Genomic DNA, 23,895 nt, shown 5'->3' with positions numbered 1-23,895 from the left:
TGATGTTGTTAACATTAACAATTTGAGAACAAAGTATAACGGTAATAATAATTTGCACGGTTTGGCATGATCCGAGCTAAGCGATTGTTAGATTTAATCATCATTGGCAGCGCGATTTATTGTAGGCCTAATGCTTTTTTCCTCAGTTGGTCAGAACAAAAGTGGCAGAAATGTAACTTAATTGTTCAGATGATATTTTCCAGGGAAAATTCTTATATTGGTCATACTTTCAAGATGTAGAATCTTTGATTCTGAAGTACAGTATCCACACTGATGCGGTGACTGACAGCAAGCATTAGATTCATCCGCGCTGACGAGCTGTGACGAGGCACAACGCACGTACAGATAACTGTTCCGCATATGACTGCAATTGCAGGTTTCAAACAAGAGATGGCGACAAAGAGGAAAAATCACGGACTGCAGCTTTAAAGGGCACCTATTATGCCCCTTTTTACAAGATGTAATATTGGTCTTGGGTGTCCCCAGAATGTATTTGTGAAGTTTCAGCACAAAATACCCCACAGTTAATTTATTATAACCATTTGAAAATGTCATTTTTGGCACCTGTTTTAAAAAGAGCTGTTTTGGTGTATACCACCTTAAATATAAATGAGCTGCATATCCCCGCCCTGCCTTTGGATGAGGGCGTAACTTGCATACCTATGGCAATAAACAGTCGGTAGAAGCAGAATGGCTGAGAGTGAGAGACCCGCTGTTTTGTATGGCATTCAGCCGTACATGTTTGAACCGGAATCAGACCCAGATGATGAAGAGACTCCGGCAGAAGAAACACAATTGAGAATAGAGCAGGATGTCTCTGAATGGTTATTTACATTTATGTACTTATAGAGTTTTAATCGCGTCCCCTTTGCAATTATGGATGTGCAACACACACACACACACACTGTGATAACGTTCGCACAATTTTTTGAAACTACAAACACAAATACTGTGATAACGTGTGCTAAGTAAACATACACAGTTTTTAATACAATATCTTTAAAATATATATATATATATATGTGTGGATACACACTATACAAACAAGGTTTAAATTATATACACAGACATTCTACGACGACGACAACAACTTTAGACGCATTTGTTATTGAACTGGCTGACATCGACTGAAATGACTATTTGCTCAAAAAACATTAAATACACTTACTTCTTCTGGAGGTGACGTTGGATCGCGAACAGTAGGCAACGATCCACACTTGAGGATTAACTTTGAAGCAAGACCTGCTTTGAATTGACCCTCGTTCTCAAAACAGTCAGTCAAAAAATGATTCGCGCACACATAAACGTGTTTTGGAATTTTGAGTGGCGCCTTTCCTTCGTAAATAAAATCCATCCACTGCGTTTTCAGTGGCTCTGATGTCGGAAGTAAGTGAAAACTACTATGTTCATTATTACATCCCACAACAGAACACTTATGTTTCTTAGGAGACATTACCGGCTGTCGTTGAAACAATGGAGGATGGTTGACAGATCACCGAGGGCGGGGTCTATGCCAAAACCTGATTGTCAATCAAATCACGTGAGTGGGGCTTAGCGCAATTCTACGTCACAGTGAGAGCAATCTTAGAACAGGGCGTTCTGAGACAGTGCTTATGAATTATTGAGATTGTAAAAAAAACACTTGGTGGATTTTTCTCATTCTAGGGTGGTTTTGCTCACACACTGCCAACACACATTTATGGTCAAACACCATGTAAAAGTGAATTTTGCATAATAGGTGCCCTTTAAATCTCCATTGGAAAAAAATAATAATTTAGCCTACATAACATACAGCAGCCTACTCAATCAATTAGTCAACTAAATTAAATAAATATTAAATAAATATAATAAATAATTAAATATTCGTATAGTTAAAATATATAATATCGAGCAAGGAAGAGTCAAACTCAAGTGAGGTAATCAGACTCATGAGTAATAGGCCTAATAGTCAACATTCACCTCAACCCCATCTCAAAGTCCTATATAATTTGATGTGTCACTCTGTAATTATTGGATGAACACTGAAAGTACATATTTAACAAGTTTGCATCATTGTGATCCAGACCAGACACAGTATTAAACTGTAGTTTGATAAGTGGTTTTGAAGGACAGTCATAGCCCAGACATGCAACATAAGAAATAGCTTCAGTCATATGCTGGGACACCACATAATAATGAACAATTAGAAAAGTCTCCATTTGTATCCCTGTCTTTTGTCTCTGTCATTCTTTAAGTCTGTTAAATTGTGTATTGCAATGAGAAAAATATAATAAATGAGCTGATGCAGAAAAAAAAAGAAAATTCAAGAGTCATTCTACAAAATGTGTATATAAAATTGCACCACAACCCTGTTATCATGTTTTCTCCTAGCGGCAATTAATTAAATCAATAAAACTTTGTCATTTGACATTGTCATTGAAGTTTTCAAGGACACGCTTTATCACTTGTCATCACTGTTACCTTGATTTTGTATAGTAAACTGATATAAACAACTGATAACTAAAGTAGATATTATAGAAATATAATCAATAATATATAGCCTATAATATATATAATCAATTATATAAAATAATCATAATTAAATTATAGCAAGCACCTTGTAGTTGCAAAATATTTATGAGCACAAAACTTGTAATAATGAGCTTCCGCAAGAGGTTTGTTCTCACACGTCAAGCAGGTTCAAATAAGTCAGGTAAATAAATTGGTAAACGTATTTGGCGTGCTGTCCGGGGAGAGGGCTCCGAGCTCGGTAATCGGCCCGAACACAGAATACCCCCCCCCCCCTTTTTTTTTAGATTATATGAAGTAACCCAGAGGGTGTGAGGAGACGGGGTGGTGGAGGGATTCTGGAAACTGTCGAGGATCCTTGGGTGAGTTTTGACTGTGATTATATACAGGCCTGAACTCATGCCGATTGGGTAGATACGTTGATTACAGATTGTTGACAGCTGGTTGAGATGACGTAATCATTAAGATGACGTAATGATTGGGTAGCTTATTTGACTTGTTCCTCCTGAACTACGTTAATAAAACATAATTTATGTTTGCTGATCGATGTTTATATGTGAATTACAGCCTAAATTAAATGTGTTCATCACATAAAGCGATCAAGTCTCTTCAGAAAATTTTGACTAAACCACTCAATTCATATGGATTAGTTTTATGATCTCTTTATGAACATTTTGAAGCAGCAAAGTGTCAGTTGCGTAGCTGTCTATGGAGGGACAGAAATCTCTCAGATTTCATCAAAAAGTTTTTCATTCGTGTTCCGAAGATGAATGAAAATCTTATGATTATGGTAGAGTAATTAATGACCGATTTTTCATTTTTGGGTGAACTAACCCTTTAAGTCCATTTAGCAGTTCCAATTATGTGAATATTATGTCAAAATGTGGCAAGATCTTCTAGCTGTTTTTGAATATCTTCATGGTTTTGATTGTATTTAAATTGAAATTGCTTTATTTGTTAAATGAATACATAGAAAAGGGCATTTTCATAAGTCATTCATGAAAATGTGCCGGAGGCATTACACACAAACCTGACCTTTCCTTAAAAATAGTTTCAGCAATGTGTAAATAGCAAGTGTGACAGTTGATATTATGTAATAATTTCCACGTATTGGGATGGATCAGTGATACTATACGCTGAGCATGTGTGTGCGTGCTTGTGTGTAGGGTGTGGATTTGACTCCTCTTTTTAAAATACAAAAAGGTTCATAATTTAATGGAAAGCTTTTGTATGGTGTATAAAATAAGTTATAATCTGTTTATTATTATTATTATTTCTGGTAGTGTACCAAATTATGGTTTTAGTTGGTTTCACTTGAATGCGATGATGAAATCTTAATGTGCAACCTTTCCAGATTTCTCAAGAAAAATAACTAATGCAATATAACGTGACACTGATGCATAACATGGAAAACCACAATAATTTTTTCACAAGAAATGAACCCAACCCCTGTGTACTGTTAATTCTCAAATGTGTTTAATGTATCTAATGAATTTACCACTCTTTTCCACTCTTCATATTTTCAAAGAAACCTTGATAAACAGCAGCTATGATGAGACTGGAATCTGTAATGTCTATTTATGTCTTCAACTCTCTAATTCTTGCATCAGATAAGTTCAAATCATCAGTCTGTATCATGCTATGACTTTCCCTCACTTTCCCTGCAATGATTAAAAAAAAGGCTGATAGTTGTTTTGACAATCTTTAAGTTGAGTTTGAAAGAACTAAGGATTTCAAAACTCATGACAACATAATGGTTTCACATTAGAGTATTAAAAAACAATAAAATCATAATAGCATTACAGGGAGCCTTGTGAGCGTCACACAGAATTATTTGTGTATTTTCTCCTTTATTATAATTAGTGCCAAATGCCATATAATCACTAATTTAGAAATTACTCAAATTACTTTTTTTACTTCAGGTAAAAAAACAAAACAAAACATAAAAAAAAACATGAAAAACAATTCATTTCTCAATGTTCACTTCATATGTCATCTGGTTTACATGCAGAAGCTTCTTCTGTTTGTTCAGCACAAACTGTTGGGAGATAAAGTTCAAAAATTAATTTTGACACCACCTGCCATTATTGAAGAAAAATTAGTTTGAATCATGTTTACACTTGCAAATTCTCTGTAAATAGGGTTTAAACAAACTGATGTTTAATTCCATTCATTCAAAAAGGTCATGCTTTTGTGTAGCATGAAATGTAATGTAGTCCAACCCAGTTTGATGTTATCTCAGCTGATGAGTTATGCCAGCTTAACTGTTAACTTTTTTCATTTGACACTTTTTTCATATACAGTTAATTAATTATAGAAATAATACTTTGTGATAACTTACAGGTGGTCATGGTTCCTGTGCTTTGTTCCACTAAAGAATACACTGGGACATCCAATCCTATCAGAAAAAAAGAAAACAAAGAGAAAAAAAAGACTGTCATCAGATACAAAACCTTTTATATGTCTTTTAAACATTTTACAAAGAATGCAACTTACCTTCTGCAATCTGGGAATAATATACAGAAAACCGGCAGTTTAATGTTGCTACAAGAGACAAAAAGAGGTGCTTCTGATCAACTTCTACCATCATACTATAGCGTAAAATTTACAGTATTTTAGAAGGTGTTTCTTTCCAACATGAAGACAACATACAGTCAGCATTTCTCTTCTCATTGCAGCACAACCTCATGTAAACATGCTCAGAAGGGCTAAAATCGCCCAAATCCTTACACATTTAGCATTTAACTTTCACTTCCTGATATACTACTATCACATCTTACAAATGCAGAAAGAACATCTACCTTTAAAATCAATAATTTGAAGAAAAATGTTTGGGGGTTTGCAGTGTAACTGATCCTGGTTTCTGTTTGAATAACTGGTGAGTCAGTCAAGGATAAATATAAAACAGGAAGTATAATATCCACATACGAACTATGTTCTGATGACATTAACAGTCATCACATTCTTTCTCCTTTTCAATAAGCCATTGCTATGACAGTGACAATTCAACAGTGTTAAACATTTCAGGACCTCAGTTGTAGACCTACATTCCCTGTTGATTTTGCTCCTTCGCTTTTTGAAATAAAGAATCACACAGATGATAAGTGATATGAGGACACACAGAGACACTATCGTGGCAATCACTACTGTCAGATTAGTTGTCACTGCTGGACTCACGGCAATGTTGCCTTCAGTCTGGACAACAGGAATGTCAGCTGAGTTTGGCACACAAAAAAAAGCATATTAAATATGATTCAATTTAATATGGTTATTTTGATCAGACACATGTACATGCACATACACACACACATAATATATTACGTCTTACCTGTGTGACAGGTAGGACAAGTTGTGGAAAATGTATCCATTTTTTTTGTCGAATGAGAAGTGCCATAATCTATAAATAAAATTCTACGTTAAGAAATGTATCTAAAAATTAGGGTTATATTTAGCATTCCTTTTATAAACACAGCAGCTTAAAGGTGCTCTAAGTGATGTCACGCGTTTTTAGGCCAAAACATGTTTTGTCACATACAGCAAACATCTCCTCACTATCCGCTAGCTGCCTGTCCCCTGAACACACTGTAAAAAAACGCGGTCTCTGTAGTCGCCACAATCTCCGAAAACGGCAATAAAAACAAATTGGTGCAGCCTGGACCACGAATCATAATAAACATGCTCCAGCCAATAACCGACAAGAATGATTTTATGGGCCCTATTTTAACTATCTGAAACGCAAGTGTCAAAGCGCGAAGCGCAAGTAACTTTGTGGGCGGGTCTCGGCGCTGTTGCTATTTTCCCGGCGGGATAAATGGCTCTTGCGCCCGGCGCAAATCTAAAATGGGTTGGTCTGAAGTAGCTTCATTATTCATAGGTGTGGTTTGGGCGTAACGTGAAATAAACCAATCAGAGTGTCATCTCCCATTCCCTTTAAGAGCGAGATGCGCTCGCGCCATGGCGGATTGCTATTTACATGGCGTACACGCGATGAGTCAGTTAATATATGTGTGTGTGTGTGTATTGGCACGATTGTTCAATTAATTAGCCAATTTCGTTCATCATTATAAGTAGTAATAGGCTGAATTGAAAATAGGTAGCCTAATTCTAATACACGCAATGACTATTCATCATTACATTTTTATATTTATGTACACAATAATATTCTTTTACACTGTAATCCTTTTGTTTTTAATATTTGGCATGTTTGTGTGATGCGCATCCCTGTGTGTAATAAGCAAAGTCAACGCGCACTGTGGACGCGCCCAGAGGCGCAGTTTCTACCAACGCGCTCTAACAAAAAAATATTGCGCCATTGACTTTAGACCAGGTTTGAGTTGGTCTATGGCGCAGTCTATTTTCAGCTCCTTAAAATAGCAATGCGCGGGCAATGCGCCTGAACACACCTACTTTTTTGCGCTGAACCGCCCAGGGAGCGCAAGTTCATTCACTAGTTTAGCGACGTGCTTCTGTGGAGGGAAAAGCGCGCTTTGCGCGGGTGCAAAATAGGAATGACACATGCGTCGGTGTACAAAGTCAATTGCGCTGGGTGCAAGATAGGGCCCTAAATGCGCGTTCATGACTGTTTCAGGAAGCACGGAGGGGGAGGAGGAGGAGGAGGGAGGGTCTAGCTAGCCTATGTTTTGTTTGACAACACTTCGAACGTCAACAGGAAGTTACTCCACCCAGGATCACTTAGAGCACCTTTAAAAGTCATTATTTTTGGCTTTTTGGAGACTCAAACTAATGCATGTGATGCAGGCAAAAATGTGTTTTATGTTACTAACATCTTCATAAGATATTCTGACAGTAATACAATTGTTAACCCATTTACAGGTCTTATACAAATTAGAGTGTCAGTCTGTGCATTAGTACTGGGGATTTTTCAGTGACTCTCCAGTAGGTGGCGACAAGTGATTCTTTGAATCACGATCAATTCATTGCAAACTATGATTAATTCTGGAACCAAACATCACTGTTGTGCTGCTCAGAGACGCAAAAGTTCATTCTGCTTTGAACTTGCTAAGAATTATTTTCATTGGTGGAGCAAAATTATACCACCTGGCCATTTTGTGGTTACAATTTAAGTTAGTAAAATCTAAATTAACTTGTTTATTGATCTGTCATGTAAAAGCAATATCGCAGTCATGCCATTTGTATATATTAGCGTGGCGGTAATATTCAGAACAGCAGCACTCTTGCCCTTGTGATATTGATTAATTAGATTATAAAATAATAGATTAAAACACACCTTTCATCACCAGCTTCACATCATAACAGGTTGTTTCATTCACTCTGCACCGATACCATGATCCATCAGTATTTACTGCATCCCTTATTAGCAGAGATCCATTCCCTAGTATTCTCACTCTCTCATACAGAGGCCTCAGGACTCTCTCTGTGCTGTTTGAGGGCTTGTGTGGAGGACGATATTGGGTTATTTCTGTTGATTGGTGACCAGTAACTATTTTCCAAGTAACTCTATCAGTACTGTTTTGCAGTGAATGTTCAGAGCATGGCAACAACACTGAAGTATTTGCTGTTGCATGAACAGGGTTCAAAGGTTTACACTCTGAAACCAGAGAAACAGAGTAGTATTCAAATTATATATGTATATGGCTTTCCAATGAGGATTATTAGCTTGAATAAAAACTTTGCATTCTTACTTATGACACTCAGGTTAAAGTGAGTAGCTTTAAGGCAGTCCAAACCATTGTAGACCTGACAGTCATAAAGGCCATCATCAGATAAACTGATGTCTTTCAAGTAAAGTGTAACATTTCCAGCATCATTTCTCACAGACCATCTCTGATGCTCTGACGCTGGAGGGTCTGAACAGATTATGATGTCTTTAACTGGGTTGGTCTTGCGTAGTTTCACTGTTAGAGAGTCCAGCGCGTGGGGTGTGGAAAGGCAAGAAATAGACATATCGTCACCCTGAACATAGTTTACGTCAAACTGATCAACTTGCTTGCAGGGTCTCTCTGTCTGAGCTAAAGGGAAATTAAAAAGAGAAACGAGACATCCTGAGAGAACCGATACATGGAAGACAGGAAACTAGAACAGGGTTTATAATAAATGGTTCTTTTGATTGCTAGTGTATAAAAATTCATAAATCGACTTAATAACACTTTACAATACGGTTCCATTTGTTAAAATTAATTAACTATGTTAGTTAACATGAACCAACAATTTAAAAATGTCCTTCTAAAGAATTTATTAATATAAGTAAATGATCATTTAAACATTTACTAATACATTATTAAAATCAAAAGTTGTATCTGTTAATATCACTTAATGGACCTGTGCTAACAATGAACAGATGTATTTTTATCAACTTGTTAAAGATGAGTAAATACTGTAACAAATGTAAAGCTCATTGTTAATGTTATAATGCATTAACTAATGTTAACTTATGGAGCCTTATTGTAAAGTGTTACCACTGACTTTCATATCAATTTTATATACATTTAAATACATTATATACGTGTATTGTCAGGGTAAGTCTTTGCACACCAAACAATGTCGTTAAAACAAAGACTGTCCTTAATAAAACACTTTCTTGCTTTACAATTTTAGCAGGAACAGAAGCTGTTTGTTAGCACAACAAATAAGAATTGAGTTCAACAAAAGTTTCCAAATAAGTAACCATTATGTAGCCTATGAATGACACTGATCATATGCATGTTACACCCATTCTGCCTTTACACACCCAAAGCACATTGATATTATGCATATATCTTGTTTCTGTGTTGGTTAAAAGAATTTGACTTCATATAATGACACTTACCTTTGCAATCTAATAAAGCTGATATTAGAAGATAAAGAAGTTGAACATATGAAAGCTGAAAACTCCCCATTATATACAGATGCTCACTGCAGGACAGCTGAAATCTATTTGAGCAAAGGCCACATCACTTCACTTTTGCACTTTCGCAAAGTTGTTTTCAGTAGCTCTAAATTTAATGAGGAAGTAAATATGAACTAATAATGTGCTCATATAGATGCAGTGAGATTCTATCTGTGATGGGGGGTTTTCAGCCGTCATATCTGCAACCTTTAAATCTTCTAATAGCAGCTTTATTAGAAAGCTGCTATTCGAAGATTTAGAAGTTGGAAATATGAAGACTGAAAATAAAAACTCCTTCGCATTGACAGTTCACTGCAGCATGACTGAATAACAGCACAACCCACAAGAGCTTTTACATTCACACGGTTAATTTCGAAGTACCAAGGTAGGAAAGGTGATTTCAAGTCATTGAATCAATTTGCAACATTATTTGTTATTATAAGAACAATAGTGCAAATAATTCATTCAGCATACTTAAAGATATAAACTAGGGCAGAGAACTACGAAAGTACTGAATTAAAAGGTTTAGCTTACAGGAGAATACGGTCAATGAATCTTTTTGGTCATTCATTTTTTTATGTAGCCTAATATAGAAATCAGAAAATGAAACAATGGCACCTTTTTTGTTTTTCATTTTTTTCAAACAAAACGACAAACAAGAATTGACACTTCGCTGGGAGTTTGATTGACAAGCGATCTAACCAATCATAATACTGAATACCTCGGTGGACTTGAACTTGAAAAATGGTGTGTACTGATGTCTTTCTGCATTTGAAACATTTCTTCTCATGTTCATTCATGTTTATTTGATGCAATAAATTAACTAGTAGGAAGAGATGATTGGTTCATGAGCCGCTTGAGCTGAGGCGCTACAGTGATCTGTCACGACACATTAAAGAGCCACAAAACAATTTTTATTGTTCAAATTTCTTAAACTACACAGTTTGAAAGCTAGGACTTTGTTTAATATCATAAGTAACCTGCTTTGTCTTGTCTGTCGAAGTGTAGTCAATGTCCTTCTTTGCTCCACGATGTATTTTTCACTCTGTGTGGCGTGACGGCGCCACGGCTTGTCGGACAAAGCAACAGTAACTGAGGGGGGGCGGGTCTTTGGGTCAATTTGGCTTGATTTTTTCGTTTTTCATTCAGGGGTAGAACACCCCTTTCAGCTGATTGGTCAACCAAACATTAAACCGTGCCGTCATCAGTTCTTCCGCAGGTCAGCACGCAGCAGAATAACAGTCCTCCTCCGCTATGGATTCTTAATGCATTTATTGCAACTACATTTAATCTCATTCTCATCAAACAGCCAGACTAACGAATGGCTTGACACATACCATACCATGGCAGAGCTTAGACAAAGCTTTCTTCTGCGTGTCCATAAATTGGCTATGTGTGTTTATCTCAGAAATATTATTATACAAGTTTATCTCAGAAATAATTTACTTCGCGCCTGCACTAATAGCCAACACCTTTGGCACACTGCCTGTTTTATTATTGCTGACCACCTAACAAAATTTGTGTGGCAATGTTGCGCAACTCACTGGACAGCACAGATATATAGTGAAGCCCAGAACCAGTGTCAATTTAAGTCATAATACACATAAGTCATAACTTTTGTTTTAGGCAATACCGTCTATGGATCTGCCTGAAGTGTATATTGAGTAGACTCACTCTTTCAGTCAAAAACAAGGGGTCAAGGGTCTGTCCAAATAAACTTCCTTCTCCCACTTGATGAAGTCCCACTTGATCAAAATGGCCTCTAGGGAAAGTACTTTGGGAAGTTCACGAGTGTACAGTATGTCTAAAAGTGGAGTTAAATGCAGCTGTGGTGTGTACAGATAAAGTTGTAATGGATTTGGCTTTTCTGTCTGTTTGGGTTATTCATGTGTTTAGATCTTCCTGTGTTAAGAAATGGTACGAAACTTGGCAAAGGTGTTGCCACTTGCAGTGTGAACACACACACACACACACACACACACACACACACACACACACACACACACACACACACACACACACACACACACACAGAGGTTTGTTTTGCTATCAAAGTAAGGACATTCCATAGGTGTAAGAATAGGAATAAATGTCCTCATATTTCATGTTTGTCGTAATAGCAGACCAGTGTAATACTCATGTCATTATACAAATTTGTGTCCTAATAAATCACAAAAACACGCGCGCACACACACACACACACACAAATCATAGACATGAATCAAAAAGGTTAAATGGTTCATTATTCATTATGTTATACACTTGTAGATTGGTTTGTATGGTCTATTTAATCCCTATGTTTCTTTCAGTTCTTTGTCAGTTCTTTCAGTTTGGTCAGTCGCGTGTTACATGGTTTTTCTGCTCATGTTTCTAGTTTCTGAGTTCTTTTGTCAATAAAGCTTAAACTGCTGCATATATCTCCTTTATTTGCAACCTGGTGTGACATTTACCTTCTCTCATTTGTTTTCAAACTCTAAAAGTAAGAAATATGCATGGAGCGTTCTTTAGAACTTCTGCATTAATATAAGCCAGCTGGAAAACTTCCAGTGAAATGGCACTTGCTGGTGTGTTGAGCATCAGTAGTGTAATACTTAAGTTTATAATCAGAATATAGTCACTTAAATAGTCAGGCATAGCATTAATTTAGTTATTCAAACGTATGATGACATAAAAAATTAAATAACGAGGTACCTCAGTGTTCCTCCATGGCTAAATTAAACTCGACCATCAGTTTTCACACTTTCGTGAAAAAAGCATTAAATATTTATTGTGCACTTTAGTTAGATTCAATGAATAAAAGGTGTGTTTTCACAAGTGTGCTGAAATCAAGATCTTGCGCTGCACTGACTGACAGCTGCTGTGATTACAAAGGGAACGCACAGTGCTTGCTTTCTGTGTAATTCATTCACAAGAAAAGTTATTGTTTTTCATGAGATTTTGTGTGTACTTCATACTTCACACTGACAAAATGTATTTTTAAACCTAGTGATTTTATAATGCTTAATATTTAGTCCAAAACGTTGGTAATTCATGTCTTTCAGTGTTTTCTAATCAAATGTTGAGTTTCCAATATTTTGAAACGTTCAGTTTTACAAATGGGGACCATCTCAGAAGGATGAACAAATAATGTTTGTGGTCACCACATAAAAAATTTAATTTGAAATGCTGGAAAAAAATAATGCGTGTGCATGTCTAATTACAAACATAGCATTTCCTAAACGGTCCCAATAGCTTTGTCTTTATTGCAATCAATAAAACTGGTTTATTGGCAAATTAGTTAAATGTGATAACTGCATTAAAATATGAATACAACATTAAAAAGTCAACCACTGGTGGTTTTGTGTTGATGAACAGCGAGTACAGAATGAACAGCTAACAGTTCACCGGAAAGGCCCAAGCTGGCTTAACAACAACCAGGAAGTAACCGTGTGTCAATTGTGCACACATTTCAAATACATGCTACATGAGTTTGTTACAATGAATATATTATCTAATAGTGCAAATAATTTAGATGAATTACAACGCCACACCTGAAACAGTGAAAATGTCAGGTGCCTCAAAGAGACAAGCTGTTGCCACATTTTATTGACAGAAAAGAGTTAAACCCCAGACTGTAATTGGGGTTAATGTGGTGCAGCAGTTAAAGCTCAAGGGTGGAAACCAGATGATTGGAGTTTCAGTATCAATTATTTCTTTTAGAGTAGGACTGAAGTTACTCTGTGTCCAGGATTGAAGCGTCAATCCTTTACCTTGTATGCATTTAATCAACGGGCAGCTCTTATTCACACCCCATTCCACAGATAAGATTCCTCTCCTTAATTAATTATATTATTAATGTTAAAACTGACTATCTAAACTCAATAAATATTGTTTTTATTGAGGAACAAGAGAATGTAACCAAGCAATAGTCAAATACTTGATTCCGACTACACTATAGGGGCTTTGATATCCCCGGAAATAATTAAACACAGCAACACAAGTTCTATAGCTAGTGAATGAAGAACAGAGATGTGACCTTCAAGTACAACACTTATTAACAATCATTACTGAAATCTCTGAATAAGCAGTCAACTTCACAATTATAACCATCTAAAAGAGAGGATCACAATTTTAAGATGTCTAGACTTTAAGTCAAATATTAAAATCAGAACCAACAATTCTAGAATGCAAGATCAACCAAACTGCAAGCAGCGATGAAAGGGCCCTCGCACCTCGGCTCACAGCCACCCGGTGGCCTTAGGAAAAGGACCACACTTTCAGTTAGTCATAGCACCACACTTCCTGTTTCCAACAGGTGGTGCTATGACTAACTGAATATTGGCATATAGATGTCTTCAGGCCAGGACTGTTATCACACATGTGAAGTTTAAGGCAGATCGGACACTGTATGCCTGAGTTACAGCAGCTTCCTCTTCCTCGCTTCCTCAGCAAAACATCAGATTTTCTCAGGCCACCACGGACACACCCTTCTATGAAAACTCAAGATCTTTGCAATATAACATCGCTAAGGCCTTAAGATTAGACTGACCATATATGATCATATATGTTCTGGTTAAATCTCTATGAGGAATTAATCACAGTGAGAAACCAGTAATTTCCTGTTGCCCTCAGGTGGCGCTATTACTGTAACTGAATATTTCCATGTAGATGTATTCAGGCCAGGACTCTGAATAAAACGTGAAGTTTGGGGCAGATCGGACATTGTATGCCCAAGTTATAACAACTTCCTGTTTCATGGCGAAACATCGAACTTTGTCAGGCTGCCACGGACACACCTTTCAGCGAAAACTCTAGATCTTCGCAATTTCACGTCTCAAAGGCCTTTAGATTAGACTGACCAAATATAATGTTGATCTGATTAAAGCTCTAGGAGGAGTTTGTTAAAAAACAACATCTGGAAATGGCAAAGACTGCACAAATTTTGCAAAGAAAATTCAAAACATCTGACTTCCTGTTGGTTTTCTATACCAACAGGATTTTTACTCCAAGAGACTTTTTTGTAGGTATTGGGCTGTTAGATGTGTGTACTGTTAGATGTGTGTAATTTCATACCTTTTCGTGAAACGTACACTTGAAATTTTGTGGCGCTTTCGAGCCATTTTGCCACAGCTAATTCTGAAACCCATGTCAGATGTAAATTTTCACCAGTTCTGATGTATCTGCAAAGTTTCATGAGTTTTCAAGCATGTTTAGGCCTTCAAAAATGTGATTAACCCTTTCATGGCAAAACATCAGACTTTGTCAGGCCGCCACGGACACTTCAACGAAAACTCTAGTTTCTAGATTAGTTCACTTTCAAAATAAAATTTCCTGATAATTTACTCACCCCCATGTCATCCAAGATGTTCATGTCTTTCTTTCTTCAGTCGAAAAGAAATGAAGGTTTTTGATGAAAACTTTCCAGGTGTTTTCTCCATATAGTGGACTTCAATGGCCTCCAAACGGTTGAAGGTCAAAATTACAGTTTCATTGCAGCTTCAAAACGTTCTACGTGATCCCAGACAAGAAATAAGGGTCTTATCTAGAGAAACCATCACTCATTTAAAAAATTTAAAAAAATTTAAATTTTATATATTTTAACCATAAATGCTCATCTTGAACTAGCTCTTTTCTTCTTCTTCTCTATTAGAATTCCGGCAGTGTAGACACTGCTAAGTGTATTACTGCCCTCCACAGGTCAAAGTTTGAACTAATATGCTAGTGCAAGTAGATAGATAAGACCCTTATTCCTCTTTTGGGATCGTATAGAACGCTTTGACTGCAATGAAACTGTAATTTTTTAACTTCAACCGTTTGGAGGCCACTGAAGTCCATGTTTTCATCAAAAACCTTAATTTCTTTTCGACTTAAGAGTAGTCTAGTCTAACACTAGTGTTTTTAAGAGGCTTTTCAGTTATGCATATGAATGAATTTCACTATGTTGATTAATGTTTTTCATTTCACTGTTTGTAAGAGGCTTTTCAATAATTATGGCCTATACGGCCCCTCATACATACCACCCACACGCTCACACTCTTGCATCGGGGGTTTCTCTCTACAATATAAAATAGACCATGTAAAAAACAAAACGTCCTTATACAAGCTCTTACAGCACGCTCATACCTCGCACCTTCAGGGTCACAACACCGTAAGGAGACAGAAAAGATCAAACATCAGGAAGTTACGCAGCCTACCTACCTTTGCGCTATAGGGCAAAATAAATACAATATGCCCCACCCTGTACACCCAACTTATTATCCACTTGGCCACAAGAAGAATAACTTACCCCACTTCAAAAAAACATCCAAATAAAGTGCGCGTAGAACAAAACTCCAATCTGGAAAAAGATTCGAGGTTGTGGCACTGAATTTATTTATTAGGAAAATGTCACAAAGTGACCGAAATGTTTGTCAATCATTTTTCATTACAGAAGTGAATTCATTTTGCAATTGCTGGTTTTCCTTCATTGTTAGAGTGTGTAGGCTTTTTTGAATATTTTTCTTTATTGACTTTTTGAAAGTTCTGAAATCCAAAAATTAGTTGTGGTTAATTACTTTACCCATATTGACACTCCAATTTACCTATAATGATCCACAGTTTGTGTTCAATTATTGTTATTACATATTTATATTATAGTTCTGTTAATATTATAATATAGGGGTTGCTTAATAATATGTTGGACAGTGGGGGGCCTCTAATTTAAAACATTTTAGAAAATTCATGCCACAGCACAAGACAGGATGATAAAAAATACTGAAAATCCTATAAGAAAAGACCAGTTATTATCATATTTAATATATTCTCCTTTATTTAACATTTAAAAAAAGAGATTTACGTATACTTAAGAGGTTCTGTGATTTCCATTATGTGCATATGATGCGATAAACAGGGTGTGACATTGATTATTCACCCTATAGCAGGGATGAGCAGTATCTGCAAGCTGATTTGAGGAAGAATCTTTTATGAGTGTGGTTTGGAAAGCTAAAGAATTTAAGAGATTAGAGATGTGAGCACTCTAGACAAGTCAGTATTGTAAGAGACACACTGCCCTCTGCAGGCCTCAGTGAGCATTACTATATAAATACACACATTTACTGTGTCATATTCTTTCTGAACACTTTACCAAAAACATTAAGAAAAAGCACAGGAAACCAGCCATAATTGCTCCCTGTTTTAAAGTTAATTCTGTAATCCAAACATGAGCTTTTATTTAAATGGGGAAAAAAAAAAAAAAAAAAAAAAAATTAAATTCTCGACCATTATTTTCTCTCTCTTAAACAACTCTACTTGAGTTGATTCTCTAGCACAGCGACTCAGGATTGCAGCATCTCTTTCTGTTCTGGCTGCTCCTCCATGTCTCTGATGGCCTTCCTCCTAAATCCCACCAGCCACTCTGCCTCACCCTCTCCCTCATCCAACTGCCGCTTCAGTGGAACACACATGCATTAAAGGTGCTAAGTTTTTCACTGTACTAAAGCATAACAATACCATAATATGTTTGCAAATATTTATTTAACATGCTGAGTTCACATACTCGTTTCTCTGAAAACCATTGCTACAGCCAGTTATTTTACTTTGAAATTTGCGTTCCGTGCCGGAATTTCTGTTTTTGTTTCGGTCTGTCCAAGACCAGCACCTTGCCAATTTTTCCAATAGTATTTCGCCATTGGAGGAAAACACATGCATTGAATTGCAGCCATGCATGGAAGCCAGTGAAAAAACTGGGTCAGAGATCGCAGATCCTACCCGACCTAAAAAGCTTCAGCATCCATCTAAAAATCTTTATGAACGGGAGCATATTAAAACGCTATATCAATAAATCAACTAACTACCTACCTAACTAACTATCTTACGGTGTGTATGTCTCCTCGCCTTCCAATGTCAATGGACTATATGCACGGAGCATTCTTTAGAACTTCCGCATTAATTTAATCCAGCTCGAAAACTTCCGGTGAGATGTCATTTTTTTCTGGTCTGTTGAGCATCAGTAGTGTAATACTTAGCTTATAATCAGAATATTAACACTTAAATAGTCAGGCATAGCATTAATTTAGTTATTCAAACATAAGACAGCATAAAAAATAAATAAATAAAGACGTAGCCTACCTCATTATTCCTCCTCAGCTAAATTAAATTCGACCATCAGTTTTCACACTTTTATGTGAAAAAAGCTTCAAAAATAAAATATTTATTGTGCTCTTTAGTTAGAATAATTGAATAAAATGTGTTTTTACAAGTGTGCTGAAATCATTGATCTTGCGCTGCACTGACTGAGAGCTGCTGTGATTACAAAGAGAGAGCGTGGTGCTTGCTTTCTGTGTAAACAATTCACAATAAAAGTTATTGTTTTTCTTAAGATTTTGTGAGTACTTCATACTTCACATTAACAAAATGTATTTTTAAACCTAGTTATTTTGTAATGTTTAATATTTAGTCAGAAACTAAGTAAAAAATGATTAGAGGAAATGGCTGATATGCGCAAATAAATGCTAGCCTACTTTGCCTCCACCTGCTGGTTAAAGTGGTAATTATTGTCTTTTTTAATTTTTAAACGTTTTATATCAAATGTTGAATTTCCTACATTTTTAAATGTTCGGTTTTACAATGGGGACAATCTTAGAAGGATGAACAAATAATGTTTGTGGTCATTAAAAAATAACATTTGAAGTGCTAGGGGAAAAAATGCGTGTGAGTGTCTAATTACAGACACAGCGTTTTTAAACGGTCCTAATAGCTTTATTATAGTCTATAGTCTTTATTGCAATCAATAAAACTGGTTTATTGGCAAATTAGGTAAATGTGATAACTGCATTAAAATATGAATACAACATTAAAAAGTCAACCACTGATGGTTTTATGTCAATGTACAGTGAGTACAGAATGAACAGCTAACAGTTCACCGGAAATGCCCAAGCAGCCTTAATCAGGAAGTAACCGTCCATTGAGCTCGCTCCTGTTGCGTGTCTTCAAACTGGCAACCCGCGATGGCGTCGAGTCTGAGGAGGAGGGGGCGGGGCAAACAATATTTTGAAATTGGACTGCAGTACCCATTTCAAACAATAGCTGTCATTCTTACATAAAGCACATTTAAACAGAAACGCTCAACGTCTCTCTCTCTCTCTCGCTTAACGTCTGTCCCTCAACCAAATCATCACGTTGCAGAAGTAGAAACATTGCTCTGTATGTGTATATGCAACGTGTGTATAATTCACCTGGTCTTTCTGTGTGCTGCTGTTTCTCTCCTAGTAATTACTAGTAACCATGATCTTCACTTTATAATTAATTATACATTATGCATTGTTCTCATTAATTCTGAACCTGTTTATAGTAATTCTAGTAGTTTTAAGGGAGGCACTATTCACTAATAGTTAAAGTTGTATTTAAATTGTTTTATTTGTTAAAATACAGAGAAAAATTTCAACAGCTGTATATTTGCCATCGGATTCTATTCACACACCCCATGAGGTTCTAATATGTATCAAACCGGCTTAGGCTTGCACTTCCCGATAGCCTTGTGGACAGTGTGCTGACATGTGGTACTGATGTGCACTATGAATCCTGAGTTCGCGTCCAAGCTCATGGACTTTGCCAGATCCCGTCTGCCTTCTCTCACCAATTTTACTTCCTGTTAACATATTTCATACCATAATGAAATGCGGGGAGCTGTATGGCTGTATATTTGCCGTCGAATTCTGCCCAAGAGAGTTTCTAACATTTATCAAATTTGCTTAGTCTCGCACTTCCTGATGGCTTTGTGGACAGTGCGCTGACCTCTGGTGCAGTTGCGTACAAAAAAGCCTAGGTTTGAGTCCAGGCTTTTGAAATTTTCCGGATCTGTTCTGCCTTCTCTCACCAATTTTGCTCCGTGTCAACATATTTAATTTCATTATAAATGGCAAAAGGCAGAAAATGAACATTTAAACTGATGCTGGTTAAAGTCCATCCACACAGGATAGAATCAGCATCTTTTAAGCCAGTGTATCAGCAGTCACATCACCTTGTAGCCCAAGACTGGTTGCCCACTGAATCTAAGCAGGACTGAGCCTGGTTAGTACCTGGATGGGAGACCTCCTGGGAAAACTAGGTTGCTGTTGGAAGACAGGGTTAGTGAGGTCAGCAGGGGGTGCTCACCCTGAGGTCTGTGTGGGTCCAAACACCCCAGTATATTGACGGGGACACTGTACTGTACCAAGCACCTTCTTTCGGATGAGATGTTAAACCGAGGTCCTGACTCTCTGTGGTCATTAAAAATCCCATGACACTTCTCATAAAGAGTAGGGGTGAAACCCTGGTGTCCTGGCCAAATTCCCTCCATTGGACCTTACCAATCATGGCCTCCTAATAATCCCCATCCATTGAATTGGCTCTATCACTCTCTCTCCTCTCCATCTACAGCTGGTGTGTGGTGAACACACTTGCGCCGTTGTACTGTGGCTGCCGTCGCATCATCCAAGTGGATGCTGCACACTGGTGGTGGATGAGGAGAGATATTTACTGCCACCTACTGGCAGGTTTAATTTCACATTTAAAGTGTCTTTTCATTTTTAAAATGATTTCAAATAACAATATTTAATGTTTTATATTTTCAACATTTAAAAACATTATTTATGCATCTGTAACTACTCTTGAATGATTAACTTTAATAAAGATTAATCTACAGTTATATAGTTAGCTTTACATTAGATTACAATTTCTGTAGGCTACCTGAAAATCTCCTGTTTAAACCTACAAGAAAAACTGTAAAAGCACCGTTTATATCATTTATACACCACGTTCCAAATTATTATGCAAGTGACATATCAGTAACATTTCAGTACAATAAACATTCAGATTTTAGTTTTTCTAAGAAAATGTGTGTTTATTTATTTATCCATGTCTTTTTAGATAACTGGTATCAATCTCAGACAAAATAATTTGCTGAGGCCCAATCAAGTGCCTTGCCTGTGAGAAGTGTAATAATGTAGGCCACCTTATTGTTCTCAGTAGGGAAACTGCTGGGTTGAAGCTGAAAGGCCAGAGTACACTGGGTTATAAATCCTCTGCATCTCTCAGAGGTTCCATCGAACCTCTCTGGGGCTGGTAATCTGGGCTCAGAAGGAAGTGGCAGCATTGATCTGGAACCAGGAGACTGTTGGGGTTCTTGGGGTGAAGAGGTATGGGACTGGAGACTCAGGAGGTGGAGGATCTCAGACAGAGCCTGATCATGCCGCTGAATGTTTGTGACTTGCTCAGAGAGTGCAGTCAGGATGCGTTCATTTGAAGACTCTTCTGCTGGGCTTGCTTTCATGGTTCAGTCTTGATGTAAGAGGTTGCCCTTGGTGGGGATTGAACCCAGGTCTCCAGTGTTTTAAGGGTGAGTGGTTACTCACTGAGCTAACTCCCCACAGTTAAGGTCAATAGCAGGAGCCAGGAGACTTGAGTCATCAAAAAAATAAGTAATCTTTACTAGAACAACAAAAAGGTACAAAATACAAATAAACTAGGAGAGCTGAGCTTCCATAAAACAAAAACAAAACAGACACGAGGGTCCAAAAAATTAGTGATGGCCGATTTCGAAACACTGCTTCATGAAGCTCCGAAGCTTCATGAATCTTTTGTTTCGAATCAGTGATTCGGAGCGTGTATCAAACTGCCAAAGTCACGTGATTTTAGTAAACGAGGCTTCATTACGTCATCACTGTTTCGAAACATTTTCAAAACAGTTTGAAATTTCAATGGTTCACCATAGAGGGCGATGATAAAGTGAACCCATGAATCATGCAGATTCACTGAGAACTACTGAACAAGTGTCTAGGGCTTTACCCTATGGTTTTACCTGATCTCCGATCAGTTTTATACATTTGTAGATGTTTTAATTATACATTAGAATAATTAAAATTAATAATGGTAGTTATTAATCTCTTATTGGCCTGTTTAGCTTGAGCCATGGAACAGAGAAACAAGCCTTTAAAATTGATAAAAGAACACATATTATACAGACACTCTATATTTAATCTTATTAGATGATTAGTTAATTCCATTGAATTGATTTTACTTTAAATAAAAATTTTGCAATACATTTGTTAAAGGGTATTTTTAATGCATGTTTGGCCTGAGTTTTGTTGCATTTGCACTGTTCTGACCACTAGGGGTCACCGTGGAGACGGGTGTCAGATTGTTTCAAAGCCTCAAATCATTACGGCACATTTGATTCAACTGCTTCAGTGTTTCATGAAGCCTCAATCTGCCCATAACTATAAAAAATATATAACAAGAGATACACTTAACTTGAAAATAGGCAGCAGGAAACTCAGGTAGACTGGCTCAAGACTGAACACAATGGCAGGGAACAAACAGACTTATAAAGGAACAAACACAGGTGTGGGAAATCAGAGTGATGAGCAGGATAATGAAGAGAATAGGGGTAATGGCGCCCCCTTCTGGAGTGGAGAGACTAGAGTTCATGATCTAAGCGCCATCCACAGTTCTGGAGGAAGCATGACATAGAGGGCTTAAGTAGAGTGACCCCTACTGGCCGGGATGAAAATAGCACTCTGGAGACAAGACCATTACACAAACTGGTATTTGAATCTGCTGGTGTCTCTGGAGTCTCAAGAAGCTCTCCATGCAGGCTGGCAGTTGTGTGTAAAGATGCATTTCAGCCACTCCAAACCAAAGCTCACAAAGAGAAGCATTTACAGTGGGTCTAGAAATACATGAAGACTCATTTTTAAATAGTCTTATTCACTGACTAATGCTGTACTACAATGGATTATCTAAATGGATGGATTTTTGGATGGTTGGTGAATGGCCACCATGTTCCAACAAGACTGCGATGTCAGCAAGGAGCTAGTGGGGGATGATTTGGGCTGGAATATTGGAAATTGAGATGGAGGGTATTAAAATGACTTTTGCAAGATATGTGGAGTTCATAACTGGCCATTTTCAGCTATGGTATAAAAAGGAGGGTAGTGCCTTCTGAAATAAAATGCACTATGCACTATCCCATGCTGCTGCAAATAAAACAAAAAAACAAAAAAAAAAACTGGCCACTAGGGACAGGTTCCAAAAGAGAGCAGAATCTCATTGAACTTTACAGCAGAAAAAAAAAACATGTTTACAGCTGGTACAAATTGTGGTTTTGGTCTATACTGCTAATTTTGCCCTTCACAACAACTCTGAAGGGGGTGAATTTTTTTATAAATCGTCTTTTTAAATTATATTAAGCCTTAAATTTCTGCATAATTAAGGGCGTGGTCACTTGAGTGACAGGTTTGCTGCTGCTGTCTGTGAGCCGTCACTTTACCTCAGCTAATTCCAGCCGCTGACCATTATAACGTATGAAGACCCGTTTAATTTTTCATGTTGTTATTTGCACACCTGACACAAATTACATTACTGGTGCTGGAGCATCTATATCGTAAAAAAGGCCGTAGATTGACAGTAAACCTTTAGAATTTTCAAATGATAGCAATAACTTGGTATCTTTATTAATCTTTTAGATAGTATCTAGATAGATTGCCTGCTAACATGATCATGTCACGCTAGGTGGGCGTGGATTCAGCAACCAGTCACCTCAGCTCCAACCACATCCCGCCTCTTTGCCCATTTTCAGTTATCCGGGAGTGACGTGCAGTGACGCGCTGCTAAGATGGCAGCGGCCTCATTTTCGCTTCAAAACTGCCCTTCAGAAATCTACTGGTGATGTCATGGACACTATGTCCATATTTTTTTTAGTCTCTGGATTGTGAGGAGCAATCCACAAATGCACAGAAAGCAATTCACAAATGAATGTGACATGAAAACATATTTGCGAATATGTTTTTTTTATTAGCAAATCTCATTTTATTTATTTGTGAATTTAAATTTTTTTGTGAAACTCCCAACATATTTGTGGATCTCATTCTATTCATTTGTGCATACGATTATTATTATAATTATTATTTATTTATTTATTTTTTATTATTTATCTGTGGATCATATTTATTTGGGAATTTGCAACAATTCTACCCCCCATAAATGTCTGGTAAGTAATTGAGATGTTTTGTTGTTGGATGTTAGAGTGAACATAACAGTCTTCATTTACTGACATCGGAGCCGCTGAACGCAGTGGATTAGTTTTTAAGGGAATGCTCCACAGATCTAATATAGGCCAGGCCTACACATACGATTTCTGTAACGTTGTCTGCTCTTTACGTTCACAGACATAACTGATAGTGTTTATGTGAACTGTGAGTGTTTTCGACAGAACCTTGTGTGTATTTGACAGTTTGACAGTTGACAAAACAAAAAAATGTTAAAGGGAAGTTACTCACGAGACTTGATGTCTGACAGCCAGATGTCTGTGTGTGTGCGCGCTTCAGATAAGTGCGCTCGATCAGAAAACGATCCATTAGAAAAGCGTGGAAATAATAAACTTTAATGATGAAAGAAAAATGTTATCCGTGAGAGTGTTCACGATATAGATGATAATCAAAACCAAGCAGATGTCTTGTTTGTATCTGGCAGAGAATCAGATTGAGGCAGGAATTGTCATCGTAGAGACGGGCGGGGCACAGCAGCTCATTTGCATTTAAAGGTAC

General features: G+C 37.1%; 1 protein-coding gene across 5 annotated transcripts; it reads right to left on the bottom strand.

Moving 5' to 3' along the window:
* Window positions 1–3,962: 3,962 nt before the first annotated feature.
* On the bottom strand, window positions 3,963–23,867 carry LOC125242806. Of its 5 annotated transcripts, none has more exons than XM_048151771.1 (8): window positions 23,629–23,867; window positions 8,172–8,498; window positions 7,757–8,077; window positions 5,837–5,905; window positions 5,556–5,723; window positions 5,005–5,052; window positions 4,850–4,906; window positions 3,963–4,546 (listed from the first exon to the last, which is right to left on the bottom strand). In XM_048151771.1, exons 2-8 carry the CDS (start codon window positions 8,431–8,433, stop codon window positions 4,494–4,496), a joined length of 978 nt encoding a protein of 325 aa, XP_048007728.1. In that variant the 5' UTR covers window positions 8,434–8,498; window positions 23,629–23,867; the 3' UTR covers window positions 3,963–4,493. The 5 variants fall into 5 exon arrangements, 4 of the variants coding, with proteins under 4 accessions (XP_048007728.1, XP_048007727.1, XP_048007729.1 ...); XM_048151770.1 differs by lacking the exon at window positions 23,629–23,867 and adding an exon at window positions 9,296–9,472; XM_048151772.1 differs by lacking the exons at window positions 5,556–5,723; window positions 23,629–23,867 and adding an exon at window positions 9,296–9,475.
* Between the last annotated feature and the right edge of the window lie 28 nt (window positions 23,868–23,895).

Source organism: Megalobrama amblycephala, linkage group LG13 (assembly GCF_018812025.1).
Source record: "Megalobrama amblycephala isolate DHTTF-2021 linkage group LG13, ASM1881202v1, whole genome shotgun sequence".
NCBI classification, from domain to species: domain Eukaryota; kingdom Metazoa; phylum Chordata; class Actinopteri; order Cypriniformes; family Xenocyprididae; genus Megalobrama; species Megalobrama amblycephala.
The sequence above is the reverse complement of the archived record's forward strand: the minus strand, read 5'-3'. Positions and strand labels throughout refer to the sequence as shown.